The following is a 24,375-nucleotide window of genomic DNA, read 5'->3' on the forward strand; positions in this document are numbered from 1 at the left end:
TATGGCAGTATATATATTTTTTGAATCATAGATTTTGGGGGATCTACTCACATTTTCACCAGACTGCCTGGGGCTTTACAGAGTAGTATTAAGAATAAAGCAATTATATGTACTCTCAGTAAATATTGAACTGGATTTATATGACATAAAAATGTTTTAGGACACTACTGATATATAACTTTAAAAAATTACACTCTTAACAATTTTTGCCAAAAAAAAGTAAAGAGAAGGGCATTTGTTATTATACTTTAGTCTATCCAGCATCTACCTATTAAAAAACAAACAAACATGCAAACACTATTCCCAAGCATGTGAAATCCATACATGAATTAAATGTAGATGCCTTAGTATGAACTTGCATTCCAGTGGCAAAGGACCAAGACAATTCATATATAAATCATGAAACTCTTAGAAAGAAAACTTATCAGCATTCTTGCTTTAGGTGCCATATACATTATTAAATATGGTGTTTGGCCTCAGATTTAAGTACATGAAAGACATGAAAGAAAATTAATCATTTAGATATCTGGTGAGAGCCAGAGACAGAAAATGACTACTAAAATTTAGTTTGATGAATTGATAAGGAGTAGCTAAGGAAAGCCCCATCCTTCTGGCCGGGGTACCTGTGTTTTCTACTCATAATATTACAAGGACTGGCTGCATCAGTATCACTCAGGATCCTGGGGAAATGCAAAAGTCCTGAGCCCCACCAGTAGCATTATTTGCATTTTGGACACTTTTTATTACACCTAAACCATGCTTAAAATTAATTTAAAAGTATATTTATTTCTTATAGATTTTATAAGATCGTGGTACAGATTTAGAAAAGTCAACAGCTAGAAATTTCCACCAGTATTTTGGTATTATTTTTTAAAATAATTTTGCATGAGACGTTATGCACTACTCACAATGTTGTAAGGATTTTTTTCTTAAATAACATTTTGATGTCTACAGAATGTTCCGTCAGATTGATGGACTATAATTAAATAATATTTTTAGTAACCATTCAGGTCTATTTGACTTTGTCATGATCATACTAAAAATAATTTGTACATGAAGAGCTGATATGTGTCTGTAATTTTTTTTCAGATATTTCAATACATGATGAATAAAATACCATGAATGTTAATTAAGACTTGTGATATATACATCTCTATACTCCACTTTTAACTATAATAAAATAACATATTATACTCTGTTCAATCTATAATGTGCTTCATATAGTTCAACCAAAATATTCCTTAAATACGTAATTGTACCTGTCTGTGATGAAGCTTTCCAAATAGTCATCCTATGTCCCATATTGTATTCATACATTAAAATCAATAATGATATATCTGAAGCTGAAACATTATAAATTGAAAAAAGTATAAAAGACATTGTTTATATTTAGGTCATTTAGGAACTGTCCTTGGAACTGACACTGCCATGCCAAATAAGTGGGTTTTTAAGTAGATATTTAAGAAATAAATATAAAAGTCTTTGAAGTAAATCTAATAAAATAGTGTTAAGCTGTTAATGAATAAATTATATGTCATTGAGAGACTTAAGGAATGACTTACAAAATATAAAATGTACCATGTTCATAAACAAAACAATTTTTCAAAATCATGTCAAATGTACTTAAATCACAGAAATAATGAAATTCCAAGCTAAATACAAATAGGGTTGTTCATGGGATTTACTATGCTATTTTTAAAATTATGAAGAATCAAGAATATTCTTGATATTTCTGAGGAAAAGAGCTCTGGGAAAAGGGAGCGTGGCCTGTGTTACATTAGGATTTACAATGAAGGCACTAGGAATTCAGTGTGAAAGGTCAAATATTAATCTCCACAGAAGAACATATAAGCAGACTTTATAGAAGAAACTTTATACATGGAATATATAAAATTTTAATATGACAGATTGATATGTTAGATCAATAGGGGAACAACTTATTCAATATATGTTCCTATTAAAATGTGTGTCTATATAGAAAAAATAAAATTGGTATTTACCTCAGATAATATATAAAAATTAACTGCAGCTTCACTGAGGATTTAAGTGACAAATGGAAAACTATTAAATTTTATTTGAAAATACAGATTTCTCTGAACTTTGATTAGTGAAGTATTTTTAACATTATTAAATATATCCCAACTATAGTATAAAATGTTGATCAATTTTATTTAATAAAATAAGCATTCAAAGAGCTCTTAAATAAGTATAAAAATAAATTATGAATTTCATATATACTTGGTGAAGATATTTGGAACACATAATTAACAAAAGGTTAGTATTGAGATTGTAACATTAACATGTACAAAATATTTTTTAAAAAAAGCTCCTAGAAGAATGAGCAGATGACCTAAATAGGCACAAAAGAAAAGCACTAGGTCAAAAAAATGTAGAGCTATCAAAAACCATTATTAATCAGGGGTTGGCCAGAGTTTTAATATCTCACAACATTGAGTGTTGGCAAAGCTGTGTTCAAACAGATCCCTTCTAATTGTCTTTGGGAGGCAAATTAGTGGAGAATTTTGGGTATTATCTTGTAAAATTAAACATCAACAAAGGATAACCTGGCAGTTGTCCTCCTAGGTGTGTCTCAAGAGAATACTTTGCATCAGAATACATATGCAAAAAATGTTCAAAGCAGCATAAGGCTGCAAACAATCTAATACTCATGGATAGGAGGGTGGCATGACATCCTGGCCTATGCATGTAATATTATAATGTACTAGTGGCCCAGTGTATGAAATTTGTGCATGGAGGGGTGTGGAGGAAGAGTATTTTTCAGCCTGGCCTGCACTCTCTCCAATCTGGAACCCCTCGAAGGATGTCCTACTGCCGGTTTATAAGGATCGGGCCTAAACCAGCAGTTAGACATCCCTCTCACAATCTGGGACTATTGGCTCCAGCCACTCACCTGCCTGCCTGATTGCCCATAATCACTCTGTCTGCTGGCCTGCTCATCCCCAAATGCCCTCCCTGCCCCTCACAAGCCTGATCACCTCTAGCTGACCCCCACTGATGGCCTGCTCACCACCAACTGGCCCCCCTGCTGGTCTGCTTACACCCAGTGGTCCCTGCTATCCCATCCTGGACTGATCACTTCCCAGCAACCCAAGGACCCAACCCCTCCTTTTTTTTCTTTTTTTTTTTCCAGTGCCTCCTTGAATGGAGGCCAGGGCTGGCTGGAAGCAAGTATCTAGGATTTATCTTCTATAATTGAAACTTTGTAGCCTTGAGCAGTGGCCAGGGTTGGCCAGGGCAGGCGGGAAGCTTGGCTTCCTCCATTGCCAGGGCAACCCAAGCCTCCTGCTTGCTCCAGCTCCATGGCCACCCCATCTCGGTTGGGTTAATTTGCATACTCACTCCTGATTGGTTGGTGGGTGTAAAAGGGTGATGGTTAATTTGCATGTTTCTCTCTCATTAGTATAGATAACAGACAACAAATTACATTGAGATGCCAATATAGATGTCTTAGCAATTGAATTTAAATAGCAAATGTCGGAAGATTACATATAGTATGATACCCACAATACCCATTTTTTATGTTTAAGTAAAAAAAAAACACCTAAAAGAAAACAATATATTTAAAAATATATATTTGCCCCAATATACTATACTGTACATATATACACATACCAACACAGTTGGAATATATATACAGATATATGGATAAACACACATATGCTATGCTTAACTGTATACCAATACACACATAAATACATGTGTTAATACTATATGTTCTCAAAATTATAAGAATAATAAGCATAGGTTTTGAGACAGTGACTTAGGTAGAGGAGCAATGAGGGGGGAGGGAGGGGAAGGCAGTGCCTGGGTAGAAAAAATGTCAAATATTCTAGAGTCCATGTAGATATTTATTTTATTACTAAATATATGCATTAATTATATTATTGAAAAATAAATGCATATTTTTATATATTAATGCATACATACAAAAGAAACTTACCAGAATAATGTACCATTTTAAAAATTGAGAAAATCCTTTTAAAAACAAGCTCTATCATTTTAAGTCAAGCATTTTCTACTTTGCTTTCAGCTTGATGATGTCCTGAATCAGATCAGTAAGCTCCAGAGATCTCTGGATGAACAGAAAGAAGTCAATGAAAACTTAGAATCTGAACTCAGGCACTTACAGAACCAGTAATTATTTCACAAAATGTGTTCAAGTTTGGGGCCTTAGAAAAGAAACTCTTGGTATCTTTTTAAAAAATCTATCTTAAATATCAATAACACTATTTTTATTAGCTATAAATATTAATGAAAGAAGTTTACAATCAATACCTGAATCAACAGACATCTAGCTTTTACTACTTTTTGTAATAGATGTCGAATATTATAGAAAAGTCAATTTGAATATTCTAAAACAACTCCAGTTCTAAAAGTTACAGACTTTCTGAAAGACAGTAGGAGCTTCTAGAATAAATTTCACAAAAAACAGAATTATAATATCTGCAAGAAAAATTAAACTGTAAGCCATATAGTTTGCTGAGTCATTGATAAAAGAACCAGTGTATTAAGTAAAAGTAATAGATTTGTGAAAATGTGTTTTATCTACGTGATTGAGGCGACACGTGTGAGAAATGTTTTCACCCTAGAGAGGTAACAATGAGTGTGGTATAATTCTTGATACAAAGCAATCATGGGCAGTGGTGTCAAACACTATGGTTTGTATTATAAGGAGACTGAAAGGACAAAGAAGATTTGCACTCTAATTTATATAAATATTCTCAGAAAAATAAGAGATTGCCTGTGATTGAAGCTTAGGTAAAGCCACAAGCAGTCTAGGCAATGAATAGGGCTTTTGACTTTTCTCTGGGTAGACATTTGCAGTAAAACCACAGAAAAGCCCATAGCATTGGACAGTAGTATGTTGGTATAAATCAGGCTGAAATAAAGCTGTTCTTTCCCTCTGAGTTAAATGAACAAAGCCAAGTATAAAATTGTACTTAGAGGAATAGTTCCTTAAGATATTTGGATATAGTGTAGAATACTGCTTCATATTTAAGTTTAGATTTTAAGATAAAGGAATTTACATCAGAAAGGTACTACATAAACTTACATATAGCTATTTGCAAATGGAGCCAACTTGTAAAATTTAATTCAGTTAAAAATATGCCTGGTCTTCCTCAACACCCACCTCCTCATTAATTAGTGGGAGAAATGAAAACCTACTAATTGATCAATGAATAAAGCTTACTTTATATAAGAAACTATCTTGTCTTTTTCTAAAAGGCTCATCATTCACTGAGCCTTTCCTATTGCTCCAGTTTATTTCTCTGACTTGGAGGAAGATCTGAAGAGTAGGAATCAGAGGACTGGGGGCACATAGACCAGCTGCTGGCCTTTCACTGGTCTCCGAGTGTGCACTGCTGAATGTGTATGCTAGTCTGTATGGTAATGCCTAGTCTCTGTTCTGATGATGAAATGTGAACTTGCTTATTGTTGCTTGATATTCCTTTTGCTGGACTGTCTCCAGCTTGGTTGTTTCCAATGGAGCCTCAGTTGTCTCCCATCCTATTCACTACAAAGCAACTGACTGAGGGATACATCCAGCTGGAACCTTCAGTGTGGGCTCTGGAGGGGCTCTCCTCTCAGCCACAAATGAGAGCTGAGATCAGCTTTGAGAAGCTAAATGCACCTTCCTCTACCTGATCATGCTTCTTTGCTTTTCTGTGGCTATGCCACTCGGTGTGGGGCAGTGAAATGCCTCTTCCTCCAAACATACCAAATACAGGTGAAAAACAAGTCTCTCCCTATATCTGGCCTTCAATACCTGACTTGCCCATCTGTAGACATAAAGAGGACCCACAAAAGACCCTGCATAGTCAAAGCAACTTTGAGAAAAGAGGACTAAGTTGGGGTTATCACCCTTCCTGATATAAAACTATACTGCGAGGCTATAGTAATCAAAACAGCATGGTAGTAGCATAAAAGCAGACATAAATCAAGGGAAGAGAAAAGAGATTCCATAAATAAACCCTCATTTATATGGTCAATTAAACTATGACAAAGGAGGCAAGAATATACAATGGGATAAAGACAGTATCTTTAATAAATGGTCTTGGGAAAAGTGGGCATATACATAGAAAAAAAAATGAAAAGTACCAGTTTCTTACATCATATACAAGAATAAACAAAATTGAGTGGACTGAAATGAAAAGCCCAAAACTATAAAACTCCTAGAAGAAAACATACACAGTAAACTCTCTGACATCACCTATCGCACTATTTTTTTGATATGTCTCCATAGGCAAGGGAAATAAAAATAAAAGGGAAAACATCACTAAAAAGTTTTCACACAGTGAAGGAAACCAACAAAAAGAAAAGACAAACTACTGACTGGAAGAAGATATTTGCCAGTAATACATCTGGAAAGGTGTTAATATTAAAAAAATATATAAGGAAATAATACAACTTAATACCCAAAAGACAAACAATCTAGTTAAAAATTGGGCAGAGGACCTGAACAGATATTGTCCAAAATAGATGAACAAATGGCCAATAGACATATGAAAAGATGCTCAACATCACTGATCATCAGGGAACTTAAATATAGTTTATATTGAATCTAAAAAATATTGCAATAGGGAAATTGAATATTTTATATAAAATGTGAAGCAATATATACAGGAAATAATTTGCCTTTGGTTATGCTCATGTTTTTAATACCTATCTTATGACATGACTTTTACAGAGGTTAATAAAAATATTTGCAAAAAAGGAGCTGTTAGACAGTAGATTTTAAATCAGGCTATTGAAAATATGGTCTTGTCTCCACATCCCAAGAGGAACTGTTACACAGACTTTGAAGATGAGTGTAGAGCTAACATATGCATTGTGCACATTTCACTCCCAAATGCAGAGACCTTCCTTCGGTGACCTGGCCTGGCCCTAGCTTATTTTAGGAACAGAAATGGGATTGATATGGGAAACAAAATAATCTCCAAAGCATTCTTGCCATGGTTGGTGCACAGCTCTCCTCACTGTGGATGAACTTTGGGCACATCACAGCAGATGGAGTGGAAAGCTTGAGAATGGTTATTTTTTATTTTAATACATTTTTATCTGTTAACAGATCCATTTCTCAATCATTGCCTATTTTTATTTACTTCTATATTTGTCTCTGTGCCCATCATTTCCTTCATACTATTCAATACTTTTATTAATAAATTCCAAATGAACAATGATTTGTGATAAGCTATTTGGGAGTGAATTCCCTCTTAGGCATAGCCCTGCCATTTTGGAATTTCCAGTTTCCAACATTCCTAAAGTCCTTGTCTTTATATTTTGTACTTAAACAGCTGGTACGTCACCTAAGATATAATAAAATAACATTCATAGTAAAAAATTTTAGTCCTTCACTTTTAATTCAAGCTTTTTTCTTGTTTTATTTAAAACCATCTTTGTATATTATAGATGCCCTATTTTTAGAGCTCTTTGCGGATATTGGGTAAATAATTTTATTCTGATTTTTTTTCTTGTTTCTTTCCAATTACAATGTTCTTGTTTGTTTCAACCTTTACTTAGGATTCTCATTCTTCTGGCTTCACACAGGATTGGTAAATGCTCTCGGGTGAACCTCAGCTTTCTCTGAGGCTGTCATCTCTTGCTTCATTTCTAGGCCATGATTTCTACTGGAATTGTGGGAAACTATTTTCTTCTTTTCAGAAGCTTTGGCTCCCAAATAGTCTCAGAATTCAGCAGTGATTTGGGAAAGCTGGCCTTCAGGTCTCAATTTGTCATTCCAGTTCCCTGTGGTCCCTGAAGTAGAGCTAATTTCCTCTCCCAGCCCCACCCAAAAACCGGTCTGTGCCTGAGTCAAGCCATCATAGAACTGGCCTCTTCTCCAGGAAAATATGGAAAATGACTGGTGGCCATCAGCGCACATCCAAAGGGTTCTCTCATCTCTGAGGTTTTAATCCATCTAGTTCTGTTGCACCTACACATTTCAAAAATATGATATTGCAATTTGGCCATTTATTTTCTAGTGGTTGGCAGTAGCCTTGTCCTGGGGTAGGCTATTTTCTTTATTTTTAAGCAGAGGTCCCATCAATTGAGTTTAAAATTATATGATGTCACTTTTTTTTTTTTATTAAGTTACAAAATGTAGTTTTCACATTCTGACTTCATCCTCATAGGATTATTCAGTCTACTGATCTAAGTAGGAGTGGGAAACAGCATTTCGGATTTTTTTTGTCCCCTTAGTAGCTATTCATTGGAAGATATTATTACAGTGCCTCAGCTGTAGAAAACCAGATGGTTGTGGAATATTCAATAGTTGCTGCTGAAATCGTGTATTGTGTAGGAGATACTGGAAAATTGTTATACTGGTGAGTCGCAGGGGGAAAGCTTTCTGCTCTAGGTGGTCCTTATCTACTCAAGTTCTCTCCCCACCATGGAGACTCCAAGACAAGCAACCAACACCATGCTCTCAAATTCACCAGATCCTCAGGATCAGTAGGGCATTTTGAAATAAAAGCCACAGTGAGACACACACAGTTTCCATAAGGCATTCAGCGGTGGTTGAGTTAGGACCTGCTCAGGGAACCAACATCCCCCCAAAAGCAGGTCTGCATCTTTTCCCATAAAATGTGTCCCATTCATCAGCATGTGGTCACACCCTAGTTATCACTCCAATGATTCTGATAGGAACTAAAATATGAGAAGCCCTCTTGGAGTTGCTCATGTGTGCCCATAATGCTATATTAATTATTGCAGAGATGGGGCCTGAGGAGGAGGAGAGCAGAAGTAGGGTAGGAGCCAGGGGAAGCAGAGGGCGTGTGCTCAAACTGCCCTCTTCCGTGTTTCCAGATTCACTCCTGGGCCTCTTTCATGCAGAATATAAAAGGGTGTTACTTTGAGTTAATCTGAGAGATTTGTCTTTGAGAAAAGGGTTTAAAATATTTAAAAAATGTCATAAATAAAAAATCAGTGAGCTTTCTTTTCTTCCTTGCCTGTGTGTGTTTGATGTTGTCTGTTCTTTGTTCTCCTCTAAAGGCTTACACCAGGCAGGGCTTCCTGCTTCCAGTTTCTCCTCTACGCTCGCTCTGGGAGCTTAAGACTGATTTCGTTTCTACTAAGAGACATTTCAGTTCTTTTTAAATTGTTGAATTTCTTAATGGCATCTCTGTAATTAAGGTTAGGAATACAATTACATTTTAAATATCCCACAAATGAGGAATTGTTCATCTTTACATTTGCCTTTGTTCTTCCTGCCCTTCTAGAAATATACAAGAACAAGTGGGAGATAAAAATGCATAACTTTAAGTAAATTTTGTTTTATCCTGACTTTGTTGATAATTGTCAATGCTTTAGATTTCAATCAACGGTTAATCATTTTTGATGGTCATAAGTGGTCAACCCACACCACAATTTCCATATTATTGAATTCCTAAATGGATGACACCATGGGGGCGGGGGGCGGGGAGGAGAAAAGCAGTTCCTTGAGTACATTTGAACTTCTAGTAAGGGTTATAATCCCAGCTAATCTGTATTAATTTATATAGTGAGAATTAGACTCAGATTAGTATTTTTTTATCATACAAATTTTTTATCAGATGTATTGTGGTAACACTGTTTTGCAAAGCCATAATGAAACCTGTGTACAAATGAGAGCATCATCTGCACACTGCATTGTGCACCCATCATCTCAAGCAAACTCTTATTCTACCCCCCTTTGCCCCCTTCACCTTATATTCTCTCCAAGCATTTTAAAGATTTAGTTTTTTTCCCTCTCTGAATTATGAAAGAGCTTTTCAAGTTTGTTAAATTTTTACTGCTACTAGTACTCTGATTCAAGACAACTTTAAAATCTATTTTATGGGCTTTCTTTTATCTTATCTCTTCTATAATGCCTCATGCCTCCATCATAAAGGCCATTTCATACTGTACCTTGTGGGAGATGCCTAACAGAATTGAACACATATGTAATTTCAAAATTTAAGTTTTCTTAGAATGTTTACTCTATTCTGACTTCCTTTCCTTTTATCACATTTTTTTTGTAATCAAATATCCTTGCTGTTCATTTTCTTCCATTAACTGTTTTGATTATTTATTTAAATTTTCTTATATGAAGAGACATATGTTCAGGTTAAATTGCCTTCATTTAATAAATTAATTTTCTAAAACTGTTGTAGAATTCATAACTTGTGGTCCTAATGGAATAGAGAGAACATGACTAGCTCAAACTTACAACAGAAATGACAGTTACCTTGACAATTTATACGGTGAGTCATAGGGACTAGGAATAAGAATAAAATTTGTTCCAGCTGTTGATTTTCAAGCAGTGAGTACCATAGCAATTTGGCAGTTAGTCACATTTGAAATCCTCTGACACCTTCCTATTAAAATACCTATTACACATAGAAAAACCTTAAAATGTTTCAGCAGCAGTGGAAAATCATATGCTGTAATTTTTTGGTTGGGAGAGAGCATAGCGATTATGTCAGGAGGCGTCAGGACCTGCCTGCCCACCTCAAGCATGATCTGGTCTTTGGTTTTCCTTCTCTCTAGTTCTGTTCACATACTAGTATGCCCCTATTTTGTCCCACTTTAATTTCACTTTATTCTTTATTTCAAGAATGTGCATTTGGTTGGCAGCTCTTAAATCACTAAATGAATGGTTTCCTCTTTCCACCTTTGCTCTCTATCATTTCCTGCCAAATTATCCTTTCTTGTTCCAACAGGAACTCTCGACAAGGAAGAAAAAGAATTATGAACTACTTCAGGATATATGGCAAAGATAATCGACTGTAGACCTATATGTTACAAAGGTTTCCTGCTTGGCCTGAGAGTGGTATGCTTTATGCCACAATTTCTATACTGTTTTGTAATCCAAGTTCAGTACTTTGCTCACCTAGCTACAAATTTATAAAGTTATGCAAAGATAGGTCACTGCTAACATGTTTATTGAATGGTTTATGGTCTAAAATTGTGCTGTAGTAGTTTTAGGTCATTTAAATGTCACTTGGGATTTAATACAGTCATTGCCAATACAGAACGATTAATAAAACACTGTAATAAATTATGTTAAAAATACCTAAAATATGTTTAGTGGGCAAAATAATCTCTCATTCCTAAAACTTTCCTTGTGGCTTCTACAGAGGATTACATCATCAGATTTGCATTACTAAGAATAGGGTTCTCTAAAAATGAGCTGACCCACTCTCTCTTCTACTCAGTCTCCAGTATTGAAAATTAAAATTAAATTCTCAAACACTACTAGGTAACAGAAATATAATGTGAGCCAGCTATAAGCCATAAAAAAGAAATTGATGAAATTAACTATAATAATATAGTAAATTTAGTCCAACATGTTGTCAATATGCAATAAATATAAAAAATGAGATAAGCAAATAAATAGAAAGATATTCTATGTGCATGAATTAGACAAAACAATTGTTAAAATATCCATATATCCCAAAGCAAGCTACAGATTCAATGCAACTCGTGTCAAAATTCTAGTAACATTTTTCACACAAATAGAAAAAAAATCTAAAATTTTAAGTAATCATAAAAGGCTCTGAATAGCAAACAAATCTATTACATACTCTGATTTTAAACTATGTTACAAAACTTTTATTTTTTATAATTATAATTAAAACAGTATGGTGTTAGCATAAAAAGACACACAGATCATCAGAACAGAAATAAACCCACAAATATATGGTCAATTAATTTACAACAAAGGAACCAAAAATGTGTAATGAGAAAAAATGTCTCTTCAATAAATAGTGTTGGGAAAACTGGACCTGCAAAAGAGTGAAAAGAGACCACTAAAATGAACTCAAAATAACTGAAATGTTTGAATATAATTTCTAAAACCATAAAACTAGGAGAAAATATAGATAGGAACTCCAAGACATTGGTCTTGATGATATTTTGGGATCTGATTTCTAAAGCAAAGGCAACAATAGCAAAAATAAATACATGTGGCTACATCAAACTAAAAATTTCCTGCACAGCAAAAAATTATCAACAAAAGAAAAGCCAACCTAATGATTGGAAAATTATTTGGAAAATCTATATATAATAAGGGTTTAATATCCAAAATATGTAAATATAAATTTATAACTCAATAGAAAAATACTCTAAACAATCCAACTTAAAAATGGGCAGAAGATCTGACCAGACAATGTTCCAAAGATGACATACAGATGGCCAACACACACATGAAAAGATGCTGAATATAACTAATCTTCAGGGAAAATGCAAATCTAAACCAGAATGAGTTATCACCTCCCACTAGTTAGAATGTTAATTATCAAGAGGACAATAACAAATTTCGGTGAAAATGTGGGAAAAGGGGAACCCTTACACACTATTGCTGAGAATGTAAATTGGTGCAGCCACTATGGAAAAACAGTACCAACAATCCTTAAAAATTTAAAGTACAGTAGAACTACCATATGATCCAGCAACTTTATTTCTGGGTATTTATCCAAAGAAACAAAACATTAACTTGAAAAGATATGTTCCACCCAATGTTCATGGCAGCCATTATTGACAATGGCCAAGACATGGAAAACCTAAATGTATATTAATAGATGAAGGGATAAATAAGTATAAATATTTAGCCACAAAAAATAAAATCTTGCCATTTGTAATGACATGGGTGAACTTTAAGGCCATTTTGCTATGCGAAATAAGTCAGAGAAGACAAATACCATATGATGTCACTTACATGTGGACTCTTAAAGAAAAAAAATAGAGACAAGCTCATGGTTGCCAAGGGAGAGGGATGGTTGAGGGTGAATGAAATGAGTGATGGATGGGGGGAGAGGGGGCATCAAAAGGTATCAACTTCCACTTATAAAGTGAATAAGTCCAGGGGATGTGATGTGCAGCATAGTGACTAGAGTTAATAATACTAGCTGCTAACAGAGAAAATCTTAAAAGTTCTCATCACAAAAATAAATTTTTATAACTGTATGATGACAGATGTGAACTAGATTGTGGTGATCACTATGCAATATATACAAATATTGAACCATCTGTATACTGCACTGCATACTCACTACCCAAAGTCTAGTCTCCTGTCATCATATATGTTCCTTTATTATTATTACTAGAGGCCCAGTGGGGTAACTTGACCTGGCCTGCAGGGATCAGCCCAAAACCACCTCTCTGATATCCCCCAAGGGGTCCTGGATTGCTAGAGGACAATTCTTGGTTGATGCACCTGGAATTGGGCTCCCTCCTGTCTAGTTCTGGAGGGAGCCCAGTTCTCTGCATCACCTGAAAACCGCAACTGCCAAGTTACCACAGCTTAGTAGCTCCTGCATTGAGCATTTGCTCCCTGGTGGTCAGTGTGTGTCATAGCTACCAGTTGGAGGGTCTGTTCCCTGGTGGTCATTGCACATCATAGCTACTGGTCAGATGGTCAATTAGGCTTTTATATATATAGACTAATGGTCCAGTATGAAATTCATGGGGGGGTCCCTCAGAATAGCCTGCACCCTCTCCAATACAGGACCCCCCTGAGGATTGGGCCTAAACCAGCAATCAGACATTCCTCTTGCAATCCAGGACCGCTGGCTCCTAACCCCTTGCCTGCCCGTAACCACTCTGCCTGCCTGATCGCCCCTAACTGCTACCTTGATGGCCTAATCATCCCTAACCGCCTCTGCCTTGGCCCCTGCCACGGTGGCTTTGTCTGGAAAACGTCTGGTCATCTGGTCTAATTAGCATATTACCCTTTTATTAGTAGAGATTATTTTGGCTTTGTCTGGACCTCTTAAAATTGTCATTTTTTAAATCAAGCTTCAAGTTAAAAATATCCACTGTTGTTCTCCTATGCTTTGCCTTTAGTGCCCACCCTCTAAAATTTGATCATATCAATCAATTCTCAGATTACTTACATTGGAAAATATCAGTCATAATAGTGTTCTGTTTTATCATTATTAGTGACTTTCTGGAATGTCTGTTTGTTTTCCGAATAAGAGAAATGTATTATGTGGAAAAGCAACTTATGAATGTTAATAGCATTTTACATTGTTTACAAATCTTAAATGCCAAATTTGCATTTAAATTTGAGTTACTCAAATTTAAGCAAATTCATTAAGTTATTCTATGAATCATCCATTTTAGAAATACCTTAAAATTTGATTTGCAAGAAAATAAGCCATCTTTTGTGGATTACTATTATTGGTGCATCCCTCTTAAAAATCTCCATCATTCCTTGGATTTTTAGTCATGAGAGGCATTTGTGAAATGGTATCTCCTGAAAATTCTTCTCTGTACAAAGCATATTATCAAATTTATTTCCTAACTTTTAATCAAAGCTATATCAGCACATATTTTATAGAATCGACTATTCTTAGAAGGTTTGTTGACATACACAATGTTTCCTACTATTGGCATATTATTTGCTTCTTTTCATCCAAGCTCTAGCTGATATGGTTTCCACCTCCACTGTATACATTATTTATTGATTTCCTGCTATAAAAGATAATTTAATTCCCTCTTTCTTCTTCACCAGGCATGCACATTTTCTTCCCTGAATTTCAATACAGTTTCACTAAAAATTTATTTCAATATCCAGGATTTAGATTACTATGACTGTATAGTAAGGCAGACTTGAGTCATATTCTCAGTTATGACTGGTTTTCTTGGTGATACAACTTGCATCTCTTTTTTTTATTGTCTAAAGTTTTATATATATCTCCTTTTCCCCGATTTGATCCCCTCCCACATCCCTTCTCAGACCAGGCAAGCCCCCACCATTCCATTGTCTGTGTTCACTGGTTATACTAATATGCATGCATACAATTCCTTTGTTTGCTCTCTAAATGCCTCCCTACCATTTGTTTCTAGATTGATTTATTCTTGTTCATCAAATTATGTTGATCATTATATCACATATATGAGCGAGATCATGTGATATTTATCTTTCTCCAACTGGCTTATTTCGTTTAGCATTCTGATCTTGCTCTTTCATTGCCCTGTTTCAAATGCAGTAAGACCAGTGCTGCCTGCCCAGTTCTATCTCTGCAGCATTTTGAACAATCCTTCCAGTGAGAAATCCATGGTTAGTGTGGGTCTCTGTTCATGTGCTTTTTCTTCTCTCAAAATTCATAGCATAGTCCAGTGCTTTCGATTGTGTTTTTATACATTTTTAAACATTCCACCCCATTTTGATAATCATTTGAAGCAGTTGGATAAGTTCTATACCTAGCTATCTTGTCTTGTTGAGAAACTATTACATTTTTGACATTCTATTTCAGCCACACCCTAACGAATCAGAAAAGTCAATCTCCTCTCAACTTTATACCTTCTTTCCTGCTCCTATTCTGGTCTAGATTACCATTATCTCTCCCCGGGGATTCTTACTTCCAACTCCTATCTCCAGTTAGTTCCAGGGCACGGCGTATTTAGAAGAGGTATTGTAGAAACACAATTTATATTTGTCACTCTCCAGGTGAAAACTTTTTAATAGCTTCTCATTAAATTTAGAATAAATATTTGAACTGCTTACAATGACCTATAAAACTTGGGATGATGTAAGCCTACTAAATGGGTTTCTCTGCTCTTTTCTGTTCCTGCTTTATGCTTCAGCAGCACTGATATTTGCTTTTAATTTCCTGAAACTGCAAAGCTCTATCCATAGTGCTACTTCTGCACCATTCATCTTTATGGCCATGACATCATGTTCAACCTTCTCCCCTGACTTCTTTTATTTTATGTGACAGCTTACATGTTACTTCCTTAGGGGACATTCCCAGATCCCATAGAACTTCACCCTAAATCTCACAGCACCCGGTCTTTTAATTCATGTCACACCGAAATATGACCTCCTGCATGCATACAGGTCCATGCTTTTGTCTAACATCCAAATTTTCTATCACATGTAAGCCTTTTGAGGACAGGGATCATGTCTTTGTATGTTTGTTTTATTTATCTTTCCATGCACAGCACTTCTACATGGTCTGTGGTCATGTAATAGGTCCTAAACAGATATTTATTGAATTTATGAATAAAGGAATTTTTAGAAATCAGTATTTGAAAGCTTAATAGAGAATCAAAATTTTCAGAGTCTTAGAAAACTAGAACAGGAAGAAGCCATAAAGATTAACAATCTCATTATTACGTCCTTGTAATAATCCCTCTGATAACGTTACCTGCACTTAAATAATTCCTGTGTTAGGGAGTTCACTATATCATGAGGAATTCTATTATTTTCTGACACTTCCTATTATGGAAAAATCTTTCTTACACTGAATTATTTTACTTAAAATCATATAGAAACAGTTCTATCATTTGTCCAAAATAATTCTGAAAACAATTACACATACATTTTCTTTCCTCTTGTGATATGTCCTGAAATGAAACCAACTCAAAGTCACAAAAATGAAAACTATTCATTTAATTGAATGTTAAAGAATGGCATTTCATTTTGAAATGCTATATCATCACTGGAATTCTTTAAGCTATAAAGGGTGGGGCAAAAGTGGGTTTATAGATGTGAGTACACAAAACAGTTTATTCTTGTATTATTTACTAATTATTGTATTATTTTCCATACAGACAACTGTAAACGTACTTTTGCCCCATCCTATATATTGGATTGATTTCATTATTTCTGTGCACAATTAATGACACATATTTGAATGTACTGCAAATAAGAAATTTTGATTTCAGCCAAGAGAAAATAATATACATTAAAAAGCAAATTTATATGAAGTCTTCTATTTTAGCTAATCTGAACAAAAATTAAATCTCTATAGTGTTCATTTTTCCATTACTTATTTTATTATCAAAAAGGAAATAAAAATCTTTGGTTGTTTATATACACATTAGAGAAAATGCAGTAACTGTTTTGAATGAGCAGATTGATATGTAACATAGAAAATCCAGTTTAGCTGTATGTGTGTGTGCTTTAGAATCATATCTATATTTTATATCACAGAATTATAATGTGATCAAAAGAGAAAATATGTTTGAAAGCATTTAAGAAATGTGTAAGAGAAATGTTCTACTACCCACTGTAGTCATGATCACTTTTTTAAAATATTTTATTGATTTTTTTACAGAGAGGAAGGGAGAGAGATAGAGAACTAGAAACATTGATGAGAGAGAAACATCGACCAGCTGCCTTTTGCACACCCCCTACCAGGGATGTGCCGGCAACCAACTTACATGCCCCTGACCTGAATCGAACCGGGAACCTTTCAGTTCTCAGACTGACGCTCTACCACTGAGCCAAACCGGTTTCGGCATCATGATCACTTTCAAAGAGCTAGTATGCAGTTTTTCGAATAAAATGCAGCACCAATCACAGACAGTTGCTTCCTTTTATATGCATGAAACAATTTGCAAAGGTGCATTATTTTGTTGTGGTTCTTTGGTCTCGACTTCTGAATAATTATCAGAACTCTTCTTAGGGATGTAGATGTTTGCTTACACCGTGACCCACTTTCTCTTAGCTATTCTTTGGAACTATATTAGACGCCTCTAAAATTGCATTAGGTTTTATGGGTCACTCATACCATTAAATGAATTATTGTTTCAGCACAATAAATTACATTTTCCAAATTGCTGCCTATATAGAGCATCATTAATCTAGGAAAATTGAATGTTTGGTGCTGTAATTACATATCTGATCCTTTCAGTATTCTGGCTGAATATAAAATATAAACCAAATGTGATATAATGGTGTTTTAGACATTACACTGAGATCTAATAAGAAAAAAAAAAGTCATCAACACGACAACAAATAACAAGTGTTGGCAAGGCTGTGGAGAAAATGGAACCCTTGTGCACTATCTGCGGGATTGCTAATTGGTTCAGTCATTAGGGCAAACAGTATGGAGATTCCTTAAAAAATTAAAAATAGCACCACCAAATGAACCAACAATTTCACCTCTGGGTATCTATCTGAAGAAAATGAAAGCATTGCTAACTTAAGAGACACACCTAAAAAATAGAAACTCTGAGTTGAAAGGTGAGGAAGCTAATAATTTGTGTCATGTGTTATCAATAGTCTCATAAAAAAGATATCTTTATTTCCACTGCTATTAGGATATTAGCCTACTTTTATCATATGGCATTCATGAAATAAATTTGTAATTGGCACCTACTCTGTTGTAGACGCTGTATTCTGCTGGAAACAGATTAGACAGTCGGACATGGTCATTGATGCTTGGGTGTGATTCAGTGTGTGTGTGTGTGGGGGGGCAGAGCAGTAAAAATAGATGAAAATATTATTAAAATTACATACTATTTTGAATGCTCAACAACAAAACCCAAAGGAAATGTCAGGATGCTGCATAAACAATAGTGGGACATTTTGGGGCTACTTTATGGTTTACATTTTTGGTATTAATACATAGAATATCATGTCTGAGAGCTATAGTTTGACCAAGACATCAAAAATCCTTTCCCAAAATCTTGTTTTGGAAATAGTCAAATTTCCATGTGCAAATAATTTGATAAATGCAGACCATTTACTCCGATCACCCTTGTCTCACTGCCAACCTTGTTTTCTTCCATGAATGGAAGCTTCATGGAAAGCCATGCCTCAATTACATCCATAGTTTTAGACCTCTCTTAAATTTAATATAGTATATTTCTTCTCCTCTGTTTTCTTGCTTTGAGCTTCTGTTATTGCCAAAACATTCCACTGCTTTTCATTGTTAAATCTTGTCCGTGCCATAGACAGTTTATGTACCTGTGGTCTACTCCAAGTGATCATTGAAGGGAGATTGCTGAGGACACATAGAGCTGGAGGCTCACCTGATTCTTGTTGACTCATTGCTTTCTGATTTCTCCCAGGCATCGCCTCGGGGCCACCTGGACTTGTAGTGATATACTTCTATAATTCTGATTTAATTTTGCTTATGGGAAATTATGCAAGTACAGGAGCTCTACGCCCTTTTACTGAAATAATTATTTTTCAAATCCCCTGAAAGCAGTTACATAATTCAAGAGAAGCAAAATATTCATTCCAGGACTAGTAAAATGTTCATCTCAAAAGTTTTTTTGAAAAGTGATTTTTTTTTTTTTACTTCTTTTCTTCTGTAAAGAGAAATATAGAGTAATGAAGCAAGAAAATATTCTGACACTTATATTCTACTGAAGGCCCAGTGCATGAGATTTGTGCACTGGTGGGGGGCATGGCCTGCAGGGATCAGCCCACTGCGGGAGCTCTACTCATCTCTGTAAGCCGAGCAGCTGCTCCTGGTCCAGCATCTTCTGTGGAGCCAGAGCACTCGCCTCTGCAGGGACCTGGGTGGGTCTGGGCCCAGGGACAACAGCACTGAGAAGTGACGGAGTAAGCCTCAGTCACTCAGCAGCCAGGAACCACCTTCCCAGCCTCCAGGGTCCACTTGCAAGCCTAGCAGTGGCACTGGGCAGCCTGCAGACATCCAGAGGAGGTGGCAGAGAGCAAGGAGGAAGAGCCTGGGGGGCAATGATCACAGCCCATGTTCCTGCAATTGGCCCGAGTTTCACAGCTGGTCAGCAGAGTGGCACTCCCACTGTGGTAGTGCACTGACCACTAGGGGACAGCTCCTATGTTGAGCATTTTCCCCCTGCTGGTCAGTGCGCATCATAGCGACTGGTCAACAGGTCATTCTGCCATTCAGTTGCTGGGCTTTTATTATATAGGATGCTGGATAAGATGATTATGCTTTATTTATGTCCTTTAACTATATTATTACAGTTAGATATTCTGATCGCTTTTTATTATGGGTGGGAATCTGCTCAGGTCTTTTAATTTCTTCAGAAGACAAGCTCCCTGTCTGTAAGGAAATTATTTTGTTATAACAGCCTACAGGGAGAAGGAGAGGAAGAAAGGGGCAGGGAGGGTGGGAAAGAGAGAGAGAGAGAGAGAGAGAGAGAGAGAGAGAGAGAGAGAGAGAGAGAGAGAGAAGAGGACACTACAGAAATCTCCTGGTTCAAACCAGAGGAAACAAGCTTGTGGATGTCCCATTGTTAATATTTAAAAACTCAGCCTTCCAGAATCACGTATGTTACTACTGAGCCCTTTTCCAGTTTTATTTTCTTTAGTTAAAAGATATAGCCTTAACATCAGAAAAACTTAAAACATTTTAATATTTCTTGTATCAAAAGATGCTGTTTACTTAAAGTGTTAAAAAAAAATCTAGTGGCAATATGAACACATTTCTCTTTAAAGGTAAGTAAAGAAAAAAGTGAAAACGATAAAACAGTATCATTAAAAATGCATCATTTTTTCTTTTCCTTGATGTTTGTTTTTATTTTGCAGTAGGAAGGGTAGCAGCTAGCAGGAATTACCAGTATATCCCATTTCATTTTCCTTTGGCTTTCACTCCTAAAAATATAGTCAGGCCCAGTTCCATTACCACAGACTGTGTAGCTTATAAACAACAACAAAAACCATTTATTTGTCACAGTTCTAGGGGCTGGATGTCTGCGGTCAGGGTGCCAGCATGACCAGGTGAAGCCCTCTTTTAATGGGAGACTTCTCTGTGTGTTTTCATGGTGGAAGGGACTAGTGAACTCCGTGGGGTCTCTTATAAAGGGCACTAATCTTAATCATGGGGGCTCCACCCTTGAGATCTATTCACCTCCCAAAGGTCACACCTTCTAACACTATTATATTGGGCCTAGGATTCTCATGTCAGTTTTTAGGGACACACGGAGTCCACAGCAAGGTCCTTCCTAAATCTCGGCCTTCCTTGTTCTGATCTCTCACTTTGCAGCACAAGTTTTACCCAGAGAGATATCTAAAAGTCTACACTATGTCATCTAACTTAAATATAACCATCATTGAGGTGCCCACACAGAGATGTCCAAAGTGTGAGCAAAGCCCTGCAGGGTCTGACACCACTGACCATGCATGTAGCATTCTTCCAGCAATGCAGCCAAGCCCACTGCAGCCGTCCAGGGCCCTGTCCAAGGCCTCCTAGCTGTACTTGTATTTAGGATAGAAAAATCAGTTCCACTGTTTGTACTGGTAGGATCATATTTTGTTCTGACAGGTGATTTTAGAGAGAGGAAAAAATCCTAAGTGAGATTTATCTACAAACTATATAATTATGAATTAATATATTCAGCAACATCCCTTAGGTTATCTGCATAAGATTACTAGTCAGGAAATATTGTCTAGAGGGGGATAATAGCTGTTCCCATGAGCACATATATGCTAAAGCTACAGCAAAATTTAGTTTCACCTTGACTCAAAAAGGCTATAAAGGGAAGAAATAATATTTACGCCTACGTTACTACTAATATCTTGGCTATGTAGGTGCACTAACGATCATTTTTCTTTCTCTTATTTTAGATGATGACTGAGGCAATGAGACTGTCATCCTGTGAAGTTTAGAAATGGAATAGAAAGGCTTACATACTGTTCATTTTGTGTTTGCCACCCTGGCTGTTATCGTCTACCCTATGGAATTGCAACCTTCCCAGCCTCACCATTCGTAGATCCTGATTGTCAAATAATGTAATTCTCCTATGCAAAGATTTTCCTCTTTCCAGATAGCCTAAGAATTTTGGTGAAGTATGGTTAATGATATACTGAGTTTTTCATATCTGCAAGTCTCATGATTTATATTCGAGTCTCAATAATTAAATTTATTGTTGTTATTGGGTCTCATTTTCTATCCTATTTTCTGTAAAGTACCATGATTCTATCACATTCAATTATTTTAATCATCTTTTTCTGTTCAGTGTCCTATTTCCTATGGCATGTCACAATTATAAACTATTGAAATGATTTTAAACATATTCTTGTGTTGCTTTAAAAGCAGAATGTGGTTATCTCTGTGTTTGTGTGTATATATGCATATATAATTATGCAATGGAGAATCACAGTTTCCAGGTCACTGTGTTCCCACTGGATCATGTGATTCTGAGTTGAGCTGGCCCAGGGATGTTTCTGGAAATTGTCTTTACCTGTGTATGTCAAATATAAACATAAAGCTCACTGTAGGCTTTTAATATTCTACTAGAAAGACACACAAAATTTTGTTTATATGGCAAGGCTTAGAAACAGCTTCTTGTTTAGAATTTTCCTGGAAACCAATTTAGCCCTGTGTGTACTTTTCACACTGGCCATAGGTATGATAAACCTGTATAGTCAGGTGACCTGATCACATAACAATACCACTTTACAATAAATTAAAAAAAAAAAAGCCACCCTTATTTCCTTCTGTGTGCCGTGTACCATACTTGGTGGGAGTCATGGCATGAGGTTGCCATTGACATTATGAAGATAGACAAAGGTCCTCACCTATTTTGAAACTTATCCAGTTATAGACAGGTAGAACATTGTGGTCTGACTCAAGACCATGGCCTCTTCTCCTATAGCTCATTTCCATCCGCTCAGTTATACTACAGCTCTGGGCCCGCGTATAAAGATGTTGCCATATTTGAAGGAGAATAGGGGAAGTCTGATAGTCAATTTTATTTTCATGAGAGGTGCCCCTGACATTGTAACCACTGACTTAAATAAATCTACTTCTGAATTAGAATATTTTGTAATTATTGCAAACATCTTGTCATAGAACTTACCCTCAATTAGAAGTAGACTTGGGCTCTTATGTAGGACTTGGTTTGTGTTTCACTATTAAACCTACAAAATTTACATTTAATATTTAAACCTACAAAATTCACACAGTCTGTCAACACTGAAATTGCATAATGATTTTTTCAGGCTTCAGATTTTTACTATTACAGTATAAACAACATAGATTTTATTTTTATAACTAGTAATTTTAACAAATGTATTTTGTCATCCTATATATCCTGTTCATCTTTGGTGGCTTGTATTTTAAAAATGTTATATTCCTTACCATTGTATAGGATATCTGTTAAAAAGCTTAGGGTTTTAACAAAGGAAGTTATATTAAATAAATGGAGTTTTCATAGAACTTAGCAAAAATATAAAACCATATTCACACACAGAGAATAAAAACTAAGTATAAATTTTTAATAATTAAAAATAAAGATTATTCTAGTATCATAATTGTATCACATTTTCTCTAGTAAACTGAGGACATAAAGGCTGTATAGATTTGAGAGATCAACATACATGGTTCATTTCTTACAGCTGTGTAATTTTGAACAGTTAACCTTAACCTCTGTTTTTATAACATGGATATCATATCCACTACATTGTATTATTTTGATAGTAAAATATGTTAAACATATAAAAATTTGGTATAATTGCTAGGACACCAAAGAAACCCAATGCATTTAGTTTACTATTGATTTTTTTTTTTTGAGGATAAGTACTGCTCATATCTCAGCTAAAAGCTGGGGAAAATATTTGAAACATTTTATGGAGTTCTGATAGTAGTTTTAAGGTTTTGACTTTTAAAATATACCTATATAACTATACTTTAAAGCATTCATGGTCTCTGAGTTTAAGTGTATATTTATAAAACAGTGGTTCTATTTTAAAAAACAACTACTATGGTAGTAACTATGATCTAGACAAAATATTGACTTATATATGCTGGTTTAATTTTTTTTTTAAATTCACACCCCATGGTATTTTCCATTGCTTTTAGATAGAGTGGAAGGGAGCTGGGGGAGAAACATCTTTGAGAGAAAGACACTTATATTGGTTGCCTCTCACACTCACCCCCACGAAGCCAGGGATTGAGACTGAAACCCAGGTACATGCCCTTGATGGGAATCAAAACCTTAACCTGTTGGTGCTATGACTAACGCTCTAACCACTGAACAAACTGGCCAGTGCACAGGTTTAATTTTTCTACAAAAAGAGGAACTTTCACAGGGAGGTAATTAAAGTAAAATAAAAGTATTACATGGCATATATTACCAAAATACATGTAAGGCTTCTATGTCTACGTAAGAATCAATATTTGTGATATAAAACAGTAAGAAATTAAAATCTAATTTGCATGAGGTTTGTCTCCAGCCACTGTGTGACCCATTATAGCTTCCCACAGCAGAATACCTAAAAGTATATAAAAAACAAAATCATTTGTTTGCCAGGTGCATTCTTGCTGAATCAGCCAACTTGGTATTATGCCAATTTCTACTATTTCTCAAGAAGGAATATATCCCTGAATAAAATGTTAGTAATGTTTAAAGGGATAGCCTTAATCAAAATGTTAAAGCTGAGAGATTTTGCCACAAAAATAAATGAATAAAAATAAGAAGAGAGAAACATGAACTTTAAATAAACATACATTTTCCACATTACAGGATAATTTTTAACCCAAAGAGATTATTATGGAATTATTATATGCTGACAACACAAAATAAATAAAATGTGTGTATATGTGTTTGGGGTTTTTTTTTTTTTTGCATAGTAAGTAGGAAAAATCACAAATGAAAATGATGTCTTATTAGTCGTTTGGGGATTTGGAGGTGGGGAGATAGTTGCTAGGTAAGCAAGGATAA

General features: G+C 35.4%; 1 protein-coding gene across 5 annotated transcripts in view; it reads left to right on the forward strand.

Moving 5' to 3' along the window:
- The window catches only part of CCDC102B (coiled-coil domain containing 102B), a 134,105-nt gene extending 111,223 nt beyond the window's left edge, over nucleotides 1-22,882 (forward strand). For 3 of the 5 annotated variants that reach the window (XM_084888906.1, XM_084888905.1, XM_084888908.1), the window contains 2 exons: nucleotides 4,052-4,155; nucleotides 21,278-22,882. In XM_084888906.1, the coding sequence (XP_084745032.1) occupies nucleotides 4,052-4,155; nucleotides 21,278-21,281 (108 nt within the window). In that variant the 3' untranslated portion in view covers nucleotides 21,282-22,882. The remainder of the gene's footprint in view (nucleotides 1-4,051; nucleotides 4,156-21,277) is intronic. The other 2 variants (XM_084888909.1, XM_084888907.1) reach the window with 1 other exon arrangement.
- Nucleotides 22,883-24,375: the final 1,493 nt, after the last annotated feature.

Source organism: Pipistrellus hanaki (assembly GCF_964339955.1).
Source record: "Pipistrellus hanaki genome assembly, chromosome: 6".
In the NCBI taxonomy this organism is placed as follows: Eukaryota; Metazoa; Chordata; class Mammalia; order Chiroptera; family Vespertilionidae; genus Pipistrellus; species Pipistrellus hanaki.